Source organism: Perna viridis, chromosome 1, assembly GCF_037379345.1.
Source record: "Perna viridis isolate PV_CMFRI_1.1 ecotype Kerala chromosome 1, ASM3737934v1, whole genome shotgun sequence".
Taxonomy (NCBI): domain Eukaryota; kingdom Metazoa; phylum Mollusca; class Bivalvia; order Mytilida; family Mytilidae; genus Perna; species Perna viridis.
Genome location: NC_142445.1, coordinates 9816544 through 9828941, shown reverse-complemented (window position 1 = coordinate 9828941; position 12398 = coordinate 9816544). Strand labels below are relative to the sequence as shown.

The following is a 12398-nucleotide window of genomic DNA, read 5'->3' as shown; positions in this document are numbered from 1 at the left end:
AAAAACGTCAAAACGAAAATATCAAATTTACTTCTACATGTAGGAATAATATTATTTGATTGGCCTTTACAGCAAGTTCCTTATTTTTGTTACTGTTTATGTTCAAAATATTTCTATGAAAATAATTTATCTTAGCAAAATACAAGAAATGATCCCAACTGAAAACTTTCTGATGTATCAATATCCTGTCATACTTAGATCCTATTGTTTTGGGTATTTTCGAGGTTGTTTCTTTCAGTGTTTCATACCCTCCTTCTGTGTGTTTTAGAAAAACATGTGAAATGGAACAAAATCTGAACTTCTAAAACTCTTCTTTTTAACATATATGATAATTACAACCAAAAAACGAAAAACAAAGCGCCTTAAATCGAGTATATATATATACAGATATATATATATATATATATATATATATATATATATATATATATATATATATATAGTAGTGTTTTTCCCATTTAAATGTGAAAACTGAGTTTTACAATGTTGGTCTGCTATAAATGGGCATTTTATTTCATACTGAAACCAAATTTTAGGAGTAGTATTAACATTTTCAATATTCTAGGAAAATTCTTTCATGAAAATACGCTTTTCTTGATTTCATGTTGTAAAAAAACTAAATGAGTAGGGAGATGCACAATAAACCCTCTCTCAGCCAATGGACTATAATAAAGTCCAGATTTTAAAGTAAGTAGGACGCGCTTAGCAAGATATTTAAATCCACTGTTGCAAAACAGTTGTATGACATACATTTGCAAGGTTTGTTTTTTTTGTCAAATTACTTTCATGAAAGTTGTTCTTGTTAAGAACATGACTGACTATGATAATAATAAATTTTCTCCTTTAAGAAAGCCTACATAGAAATAACAGTACATTTGGTACCTGCCATTGCAAAATACACATGCGGTATTTGTAACACAACAGTCCTACGTAAAGCTGAAGGGAATAATCGAACGAATACTTGCAAATTTGATGAACTTGAAACGATGACGACAGGTAAGACATTATTCACATTATTCTTGATAATAATGACTTTGACAATGATATTTTATTCAAACTCCAAGATAAATTATGAATTTTATGATGATAAACATAATAAAGAACAAACTATTATGTTAATTGTTTGTTTGTAAAACAATTGAACAGTCTTACGCCGGACTGAAGTTGGAGTACAGTTCACTATTCACTATTCACTATTGAAAAGTGAATAGTAAACTAGGGGGCTCGGGGTAACTCCAATATTTCTTTGACCTCTTATATAAGGAGTGTTCCCTTGATTATGGTACGCCCTGTGCAGGTCCGGGTGTTTAAAGAATAGGCCTGCAGCAGCGCTAAGCTTGTCGTAAAAGGCGACTAAATAGTGCTCAGAACCCTAGCCGGGGGCTAGGGCGCTCTGCCCACAGAGCAACTGGGATGTGTGCCCCAGGTGGTGGAATGGGGTACCCCTGGCGTGTTACATGCTGGGGTTGTCAGGCTATAATACGGAAAACCTGACCGCAAACCATAGTGGTGCATCGTGTTGGGAAAGATGCCACGTTCCTCGCACGTTAAAGAACCCTACTGTGGTATTCTCCCGGAGTAGGGACCATAGGGCTCCGCCACAGGAGGCTAAATTGCCCGACCCTACCCACATCTCCCTATTTCCAGTGGCAATCAAAATTTGTCGACCCCATTGTCCTTGTGTACCATCCCTTTTTCATTTTATGTTCATTTTATCATCAATTTCATGTTCATCGTCTGAATATAGCTGAAATATTGCTGCTCGGACGTTAAACCCCAACAAACAAACAAACTTGATTATGATACACTACTAGGACACATGTAAACTTTATTGACATACATGTATCATATTTTGTTTTCCCCACCTATTCGCGTATTCGCAAGCTCGAAAATGGAACATAAAGGAAGTGCCCCCTACTCCCACACCGAGAAAATGCAAGATATAATTATAAACAATTATAGTAATGTACTAATGTTACAATACTTACAATAAAGATATAGCAAATCAATATTTATTAGATTTGAAAGTAAAAATTATCACGAGGAAAAAAAAGAGACCGGGTTAATTAATGAGTTTGCATCTTTCATAGTCAGGCGGTCTTGTTGCTGTTGTTTTCGTAGTTTTTTTGTTGTATTTTTTTGTTGGGGGGGGGGGAGTTAGATGGGTATTTATATAAATCTGATATAAATACCCATTTATGTCAAAATACTAAGTTAACCTCTCATGACACGCAGACACTGATTTGACCGAGCTTTCATTTTCAAACACAATCAGTGCGATCAGTCTTACAACTAAACCCCAAAATCAGCATCAAAATGGTGTTGGGGCTTATCAGTATCATGTGTATGACCAGTAATACTGCTAAGTCAATTATAATTCTGCCTATGACGCATACCAGATTGTATCATTCTACAAACTTGAACATTGTTAATTTTCAGTTTCAATTAATTATTTAAACACAACTAGAAAAACAGAGGACGCTTACGCTACCGGTTCACCTGGTCCATGCTCCCAGTTTTTAGTGGAGTCCGAGTTGCTCATTTGCTTTTGTTACTTAGTATGTATGATTTTAGTTACTTTATGTTCTTTGTTGTGTATGTCTGTTTTCCATGTCTGGTCTTTGTCCCTGGATTACATTCTTTTGATTACCGCTATAGCCTTGGTTCCCTTGATTACTCTTTCACTGAGTTGTTCTTCAGAACCGGTAGGAGGAGGGAGTTCAGTACTGTTGTATCTGGTTCATTATCAACCAGTAATGATGGGATACCAGAATGTGAGGGTTTAATTTCAGACAGCCGGTTACATATTTTCCACCAAGACCGAGATGAACTGTTCGTGTTACTCAATGTATTCATAAGATCGGGTTGATGCTAATTACGTGCTACTCTAACCCTTGATGTCACTAAATTTCTAACTTGTTTGAATTTATTCCAATCAGTCGGGCTACCAGAGCGCTTAGCTTTTGAGTAAAGGCGTTTTTTTCTTTCTAGTCAGTTTTTTAATATCATTACTGTTTGGGATAGTATATTCTGCGGCGTGCAGAATAGTGGTAGAAATACCTTTAAGAATGTTGTCAATATCATTTGAATAAAAAATATTGTCTCAGTTAGTTCCTGCTAATATATTTTGGAATCTATCAAAATCTCCTCGATCATATAGCCAAATTTTACCCTTGAAAGTTTTTTGAGTAGGGTTTGAGGCATTGATAAAACCAATGATAGGACAATGGTAGCGTAACTGGTCGAGGGGGACCGGCACTAACATATGGGATGAAAGAAGGGTTGTCAGTAATTATAAGATTAATCAGGGATGATGAATGCTCAGTAAAATTAGTAGGTTCTTCTACCAATTGGTGCAAACTATATTTCGTACAGATAATTTTCGTTTTTGGGTTGTTCATAAATTGATTATCATTAAAGTCACCTGTTACAATAATACCGTCACAGTTTCCTTCGTTCACAGCCGACTCTATAGAATCATCAACTTTGTTCCAAGTATCAGCGTTACTCCCGGGAGGTATATAAAATGTACCATATAACGTCTTTTTACCATTAAACTTTAGCTCTAACCATAATACTTCAAGGATATTAAACTCTAAATCAGATCATGTCGAATCAACTTCCCATTTTTGCCCTTTTGTCCCAAATATTCTTTATTATGAAATGAAATCATATTTTCTATGGCACTTGATGTACCTATTACTGTAAATGTAGTGTTGTATGGCTCAAATATTCTAAATGCTGAACAAAATGTAGAAGTTTTTCTTGAAGTTCAGAAATTTATTATCAAAAGTAAAAGGTTTATAAATGTATGACTTCCATGTACTGCATCTCTACCCTGGATTCGTAATTCCATTTTTGTTTTTCTATTCGTTTGTCTTATTTACTGGTCAGTTATAAAAATCATTCCACAGGCATCTTATTTATAAGAATATTCTTGCAAGTTTACTATTAAGGACACGGAACTTTGTATAAGCTATCTAGCTTCTTTCCGAATCCTACCATAATTTCGTATGTAAATGTGTATACTATATTTGAATAAATTTGTGTAAACTAAAACATTTTAAATAACCCCACCCCGCCTATTTTTAGGGGACAAAACATGGTTTCGTTGGTTTTTTTTATACTGGTAATTGTTTTTGTGTCGCCCCGTGTAGATCCGGGTGTCAAAAGAATAGGCCTGCAGCAGCGCTAAGCTTGTCGTAAAAGGCGACTAAATAGTGCCCAGAAACCTAGCCGGGGGCTAGGCGCTCTGCCCACAGAGCAACTGGGATGTGTGCCCCAGGTGGTGGAATGGGGTACCCCTGGCATGTTACATGCTGGGGTTGTCAGGCTATAATACGGAAAACCTGACCGCAAACCACAGTGGTGCACCGTGTTGGGAAAGATGCCACGTTCCTCGCACGTTAAAGAACGCTGCTGTGGTATTCGATAGGAGTAGGAACCTTTGCGTTCCGCCACAGGAGGCTAAATTGCCCGACCTTACCCATCCTTCCCTTTTGCTAGTGGCAATCAAAATTTGTCGACCCTACTGTCCTTGTGTCCCATCCCGTTTTTCATTTCATCATCATTTCATGTTCATTTGATCATCCGTTTCATGTTCATCGTCTGAATATAGCTGAAATATTGCTGCTCGGACGTTAAACCCCAACAATCAATCAATCAAGTTTTGTGTCAAACTAATTACTTGAGCAGATTTTTCATTCTGTGTAAAAACTATGTGTCTACCTCTTGTGGGTTTGGAAAATTTATACACCCGCTCTTTAATTTCAATAGATCCATATCGAGGCAAAACATGGGCAATTTCAAAGCTAATTTTGGTCACAATAAATAATTAAAAAAATGATGCAAGAATAACTCCAAGAACCAGAAGTCGAAGAGATATTTGAATTCCACCAAACAACTAAGGATCACTTGACCTTGAAAGTCAAGGCCTGAAATTTGCAGTGAGAAAGCTTTTTTTTACACTTTTGACGTTCGGTGCAAATGAAAGGTCATATGGACCAAAGATCAGTGATGAAGGTCGTATGTCTTTTAAGACTTCCACTTCTCGAATTTTTTTTTTTTTTTCAAAACGTAAGTATGATATTTCAAGGGATCATACACCGGTTTTTAATATATCTTTTATATATGGTTTTCTTACGACTTTGAATTCGTATATTTTTATGACTTATAAAATGTGCATTAACAAATATTTCCATTTTGGTCCTTAACATAAGTTCCATATGTTATAAAACAATAGAAAACGTACATTACAATTTTTCATGTGTAGAAACATATGACCTGTAAAGACATAGTTTAATTTTAATCATAAAAAGTGCAGATTCTTAAAAAGCAACATTGCACGGTTTAAAGTCAATCACAAAAAGGTTGTATTCATTTTATATCAAATTCGGCACCAAAATTAAACAAGGAAGTTATTATGGATATTGCATATTATTTAGTAAATTGCATGCGTGCTGTACAATGTCAACATAACCATATTTCAGTAGAATAACAACATATAACATGGTAACTTAAGTGCCAAAATGGAACCAAAATGTGTTCTTATTCTGTCAAATCGGGAAAAAAAATTGCCCTCATTAGTTTTCCTAAGCGGGAAACTGGACACATACTACAACAATTGACTAATTGACTAATTCAGACATTTTTTCATGGATTACGGTGCCAGAGTCCTGCACCTGGTTACTCTTTTTATCAAAAAAAAACATTTATGAGTCTAAAGAATGTGGTGCATTTATCAATATCGTCTTTAAGTTGATTTTTGTACATATTAATATAAAGTTTGAGGTTTATCGAATAAGCGGTTCTCAAGTTATGATGCCCCCCTGTGGATCGCTATCCTTGTCGTGGTAGGGGGGCTTGCGTGCCTCAGTGATCCTAAGAGCTATGCCAGCAGGAGTTTTTTCCTCCTGGTAGAGTTACCCATGCTGGAAAGGTCAAAGGTTAGAGGCCAGACTAAAGCGATCCGAACGTCGACCGTGGGCCCGGTGTTTAAAATAAAAAGTGGGTTCACCTACTTGTTTGCCGTGAGTTGCAACCCGTGAGTTATTGGTGGGCGAGGAGGTCCTAGTGGATGAAGGTCGTATCTAGACTCCAGTCGTGACGTAACCCCCGTGTCATCGATGGCTGGATGATCGAGGATACGGCTGTATATGCCACTCGGCTCTTAGGTCATCTAAACGGGAGATCGGATGGACCCGGTTCGATCAATCGGCTGGTCACGCCATGCCCTTCATTTGTCCACCTGCTTTACTGATGGCATTTTGTTAAATCCAATGTTTCTACGGTTTTCAAAAGCTTACAAATGGCAAATGAAGAAGGCGGTGGCTCATGGGTCAATCGAGTAGTACGCTGTCTATGCGCCATTGATAGATACGCTCTGTTCGAGTATGTCGTCTCTGGAATCCCTGATGCTATCTGCTGGAAATCCGAAGAGTCCTAGCATCGCCCGTGTTGGCACTCGGTGGCGGGTGGGGAACAGAGACGATGAAACTTACTAAAACTTAACATGGCGACAAAAAACAACGGGGAATCCAATGTTTCTTATTCAAAAAAACGAATAAGTGATGTCTGCAATTCTTCTGACGAAAGTGATAAAAACTGGCCAAGATTTATTGTAATTTCTGCAAAAGATAAAGACAAAAATGTTAATGACCTTTCTCCTTTTTTAATACAGAAAACTATCAAGGGTGTAGCTGGTGATGTTAAAGATACAAAGAAAATAAGATCAGGAATTTTAATTGAATGCCTCAGACCTGGCCAATCATCAAATTTGTTAAAATTAACCAGGATTGGTGACCTTGATGTGGTTTCATCTGCACACAAGTCACTAAATCAGTCACAGGGTGTCCTTAAATACCGAGGTCGAGACCTCGACGCCTTGACTGACGAAGACATTTGTGAGGAACTGAAATCACAAGGCGTTAAGTCAGTGAAAAGGTTTACTTCTCGACGTGCAGATGCAACCACACCAATGAGAACAATCCTGTTAACATTTAGTTCCACTTCAGTGCCATCTCATGTCTACATTGGTCCATACAGGACAGCTGTCAGTCTGTATATTCCTAACCCACTTCGGTGTTTTAAATGCCAGAAGTTTGGGCATGGAAAGGGCCAGTGTAGAGGAAAACTGTTTTGTTTCCGATGCTCTGAAGAAGGACACGAGGGAATCGACTGCAGAAAAGATCTGAAATGCAGAAACTGTGAGGAAGCTCACATGTCATCATCTAAAGATTGCCCTCTTTATAAGAAAGAAAAAGATATTTTAAAGATAAAAACTGAAAAAAATTTTCATATAGTGAAGCTCGCCAGAAGTGGTCTCTTTCCAACAATTTTCTTGCATCTGGCAAAACATCTTATGCTAGTGTTGCAAAGCGTGCTTGTCTGTCCTCGACTGTTGAGGTGCAACGATCATGAGTTGGAAAGAGGATATCAATGGTCTTGCCAAACTGCCCACTGAGGTATCCACCAAAATAATGAAACCATCCAAAAAATGTTTAGAGGAAATTAAAAAGGCCAGAGCTAAGAAATCTCACCAATGTTCCCAGACTCAGTCATCCCAAAATTCCGGATCATCTTCAAAATCATCTCCATCATCACAACAGTCATCGTCTTCCAAATCTCAACAGAAGAATGTCCAACCCCCCAAAAAGTTGGGGAATTTCCGTGTGGAGGACTTGGAGAAATCCAAGTCTAGGCGACAGATTGTGTCGCCTGTGGTGTCGGACTCGGATTCCGAGTCTGACATGGAAACAACAGATCATGGACTTTGTCCAGGTGAAAACTGGCTGGGTCCCGACCTTGATCAGATTGATCAAACAGATCCTGTTGCCATGAAAAAATACAAGGAGCAGCGCGCTCAGTCAATTCGAATTGACCTTAATGGTGGCACTCGTACTAGAAGGTCATCGAGTCGTGGTCGCGGATCCAAGTCAGAGAAAATATCCCCCATTCGTCACCCATAAAAATGGCCAAATTACTTCAATGGAATTGTCGAGGTTTAAAGGCTAATATTTTGGAATTAACTCTTCTTGTTCAGTCTATTTTACCAGTTGCATTATGTCTCCAGAAGACTCGTTTAAAAGAAACGGATCAAATTTCCGTAAAAGGATATACAATGTATAGTACATTTGCTGAGGCAAATGAACGAGCTGCTGGTGGATCTACCATTTTTATTAGTTTATTAGTTATACATAGTTCAGTTCCTTTAACTACCGATCTACAAGCAGTGGCCGTTCGGTTATCCCTTGATAAAACCATAACCGTCTGTTCCATTTACATTCCCCCGAATTCAATTTTGTGCAGAAATAAATTAGTTGATTTGGTTAAACAGTTGCCCAAACCATTTATTATTTTGGGTGACTTTAATGCTCATAATCCTTTATGGGGAAGTAATCATACGAATGATAAAGGTAAAAAAGTTGAGGAGCTCCTTCAGCAAGAAGACTTGTGCATATTTAATGACGGATCTTCAACGTTCCTTCATTCAGGCAATGGATCGTATTCTTCTATTGATTTAAGCATTTGTGATCCTCTCGTACTTTCAGAGTTTACATGGCGAGTTCATGATGACTTGTGCGGGAGTGATCATTTTCCAATTATTTTGGAGCATTTATCCTCCAAAACGGAGGAACGTCAACCTCGTTTTAAACTTGAGAAAGCAGATTGGGCTTCATTTGAAGCCCACTGTCTTGAAGATTTACGATTAGAAGCGATGAAGGATGTTGAAGATCCCATTTTATTATTTAATGAAAGACTGACATCAATTGCTAATAAAACAATACCTAAAACCTCGACAAATCCAAAAAGGCCTAGTAAGCCATGGTTTACTGATGAGTGCGACAAAGCGATCGAAGAACGCAACAAGGCCCATCGCCGGTTTGACAAAAATCCTACACCAGCAAATCTGTCAAACTTCCGAATATTTCGAGCAAAAGCTCGACGTACATGTAAACAAGCCAGACGAACCTCTTGGAAAAATTTTGTTTCTAGTATTAAATCTCAATAAAGTATGGAATTTTATTAGAAAAGTAAAAGGAAAAAATTCGAATTCTTCAGTGAAACACCTTAAAGTTGGTAATACCACTCTAACCACCGAAAAAGATATCGCCAATAAGCTAGCTGAAACATTCGCTAAACATTCATCCTCATCTAACTACAAACCGGATTTTCAAAAAATTAAATCATCTGCAGAAAAGACAAAATTAAACTTCAAGTCAAATAATGCGGAATCTTACAACTCTCAATTTTCTATAGAGGAACTAAAATCGTCACTGGCTAAAGCCCACGATACAGCTAGTGGGCTAGATAATATTCACTATCAACTTTTGAAACATCTTCCTGATCCATCTCTACATACACTTCTTACGTTAATGAACGAGATATGGACTTCTGGTAACGTTCCGTCCATCTGGAAAACGGCTTCAGTAGTCCCTATTCCAAAACCAGGAAAAGATCATACGGATCCTTCAAATTATCGCCCGATCGCATTGACAAGCTGCGTCTACAAGACAATTGAACGAATGGTCAATGATCGCCTTGTGTGGTTCCTTGAGAAGCACAACTTACTCACTAATATTCAGTGTGGTTTTAGGCAAGGCAGAAGTACTCTTGACCATTTAGTCCGGTTTGAAACGCTCATCAGAAATGCATTTGCTAAAAATGAACATGTTGTGTCGGTCTTTTTCGATTTAGAAAAAGCCTATGACACGACGTGGAAATATGGTATTTTAAAAGATATATTTGATATGGGGTTGAAAGGAAGACTTCCTCTGTTCTTGTCTAATTTTTTGTCAGATCGTCATTTTAATGTGAGGGTAAATTCGACTTTTTCTGAGGAGAAGGAACAGGAAATGGGAGTTCCTCGGGGAAGTATTCTTTCTGTCACTCTCTTCAGTATTAAAATTAATAGTTTAGCCCAAGTTTTGAAGGACAATATTGACGGTTCCTTGTATGTAGACGACTTTTTGATCTGCTACAGGGGACAAAATATGAGTAATATTGAAAGGCAGTTACAATTTTGCCTCAAAAGAATTGAGAAATGGGCTTTGGAGAATGGGTTTAAGTTTTCTACATCTAAAACTGTTGGTATGCACTTTTGTCGAAAGCGAAAGCTGCAATCCGGACCCAGATCTCTTTCTTTATGGTAATAAAATCAAAATAGTAGAAGAAACAAAATTCCTTGGATTACTTTTTGATAGTAAACTTTCTTTTCTTCCCCATATCAAATTACTTAAATCTAGGTGTCTTAAGGCACTAGATATTTTAAAAATGGTGTCCAGTACCGATTGGGGTGCTGATACCTCAATTTTATTAAATTTATATAGATCTTTGGTTAGGTCTAAACTTGATTATGGATCTATTGTTTATGGTTCCGCCAAAAAATCTTACCTTAAAATTTTAGACGCTGTTCACCACCAGGGGTTGCGACTTTGCCTTGGTGCCTTCAGAACCTCTCCTTTTGAGAGCCTTTATGCCGAGGCAAATGAACCCTCCCTTGGAGACAGACGTTTGAAATTAGGTCTTCAATATGTAAGTAAACTTATGGCCTACCCAGATAGCCCTGCCTACGACTGTGTCATTAATCCTATTTATGTCGACATTTATCGAAAACATAAATCGAAAGCAAAACCCCTCCTTTTGGAATTCGAATAAAACCTCATTTGGAAGCAATTCATCTGGAGACCAATGCAGTGACACCTGTTGTTACTTCTAAATGCCCTCCATGGGAGCTTCCACACCCTTTTTTCATTTTTGATCTGCGTGAATATAAAAAGTCCGATACCAATCCTTTATTTTTACAACAAAAATTTTCTGAAATTAAAGCAAATTATCCAGATTTTTTGACGGTGTATACAGATGGCTCAAAGGATGGCGATAGCGTTGCATGTGCTGCTGTCCATGGTGACAGAAATGTAACTGAACGGTTGCCATCGAGCGCTTCCATATTCACAGCTGAAGCTCGAGCCATATTGTTAGCACTTAAATTGATTACTCAATCTAATCTGTCACAGTTTATTATTTGTTCTGACTCTTTGAGCTGTCTTTTGGCAATTAAGAATCACAAACTGAAAAATACTCTTATTTTACAAATTTTATATTTTATTCATCGACTTCGGGAATTTGATAAAGAGATTGTTTTCCTCTGGGTACCCAGTCATGTTGGTATTCAGGGGAATTCAGTTGTAGACAGGGTTGCCAAAAAGGCATTAAATGAAATAATAAAGGACGTTAGTTTGCCATACACCGATTTTAAACCTTTAATAAGGAAATATATTTTAAAGATGTGGCAGGACCGATGGGACGGTCTTGAACACAACAAACTCAATTCCATAAAACCCGATCTAGGCGTTCATCAATCCGGGTCGGGCAATCGCAAAGAGCAAGTGGTCATGACTAGATGCCGCATTCGACATTCTAGATTTACACATGGCCATTTGCTTGTTGGTGAGCCTCCACCTGAGTGTATCCCATGTGATTGCCCTTTCTCTATCAAACATGTTCTTCTGGATTGTGTGGATTTTGCCAACACTAGGCAAAATTATTTTGACTGCGCCAATATGTTTGATTTGTTCAAGACCGTTTCATCTAAAAACATTATCGATTTCTTGCGGGACATCGGTTTATATAATAAAATCTAAATTGGATACCTTCCTTGATTTTTCAATATTTTAAATGTTTGATCGAAGTTATGTTTCTATATGTATTTTATGTCTTAGGTTCACCTTTTTATGTACCTTTTTATATGTAAATAGCTGTTTGTTTTAATTTCATTATTTTATGAAGAGACTTTGATCTTGCTTTTAATATTTTCCTTGCATTAAATGTTCTTGCCGTGATATGGCCCTGGTCGCCGAAACGGCAATAAACAACAACAATCAATCAATCAATCAATCAAGTTATGATGTGATATGTTAAAGGACATGCCTTTTAAATTAAACTTAGGAAACTTTTTTCCGTTTAACATATTAAAAAAGAGATGATAGATGTAACGTTGTAGGTCTGAGAAGTTCTGCCGATCTGGGTTGTTTTGAAATCTACGATTGCGAGATGTTTTGGTTTCAGATTTGTCATGAAAAAACTTAGTTATCTAATTTTCAACTTGTTTGATTGAATATATCTGATGTAGCAAATGCGTTCCCGGAAGTTAAAAAGGTTCAAACTTAGATACGATACAACGAAATTTCTGGTTGAAATTTTAATAAAGCCAAATGTCGTAACATCTTTACTATTTCATTTTCAACTTTTAAATACATATTGTATAACTACAAACCTAGCTAAATATTTGCTTACTTAAATTTGTACTGAAAAAAGAAGTTATTACTAAAAAGATAAGATGACCATATGAGCATTCGTATTTTAGGTATAATAATTGTCAAGGGGAACATTAATTTGTT

At 37.2% G+C, this 12398-nt stretch overlaps 1 protein-coding gene across 7 annotated transcripts in view; it reads left to right on the top strand.

The window, feature by feature from the left end:
- The window catches only part of LOC148627155 (plexin-A1-like), a 91138-nt gene that overhangs the window by 42322 nt on the left and 36418 nt on the right, over positions 1-12398 (top strand). For all 7 annotated transcript variants that reach the window (XR_015919897.1, XM_088568733.1, XM_088568725.1 and 4 more), the window contains exon 7: positions 849-996. Coding sequence is in view for 6 of the 7 variants with exons in the window: in XM_088568733.1 (XP_088424859.1) it covers positions 849-996 (148 nt within the window). In the remaining variant the exon portion in view is untranslated. The remainder of the gene's footprint in view (positions 1-848; positions 997-12398) is intronic.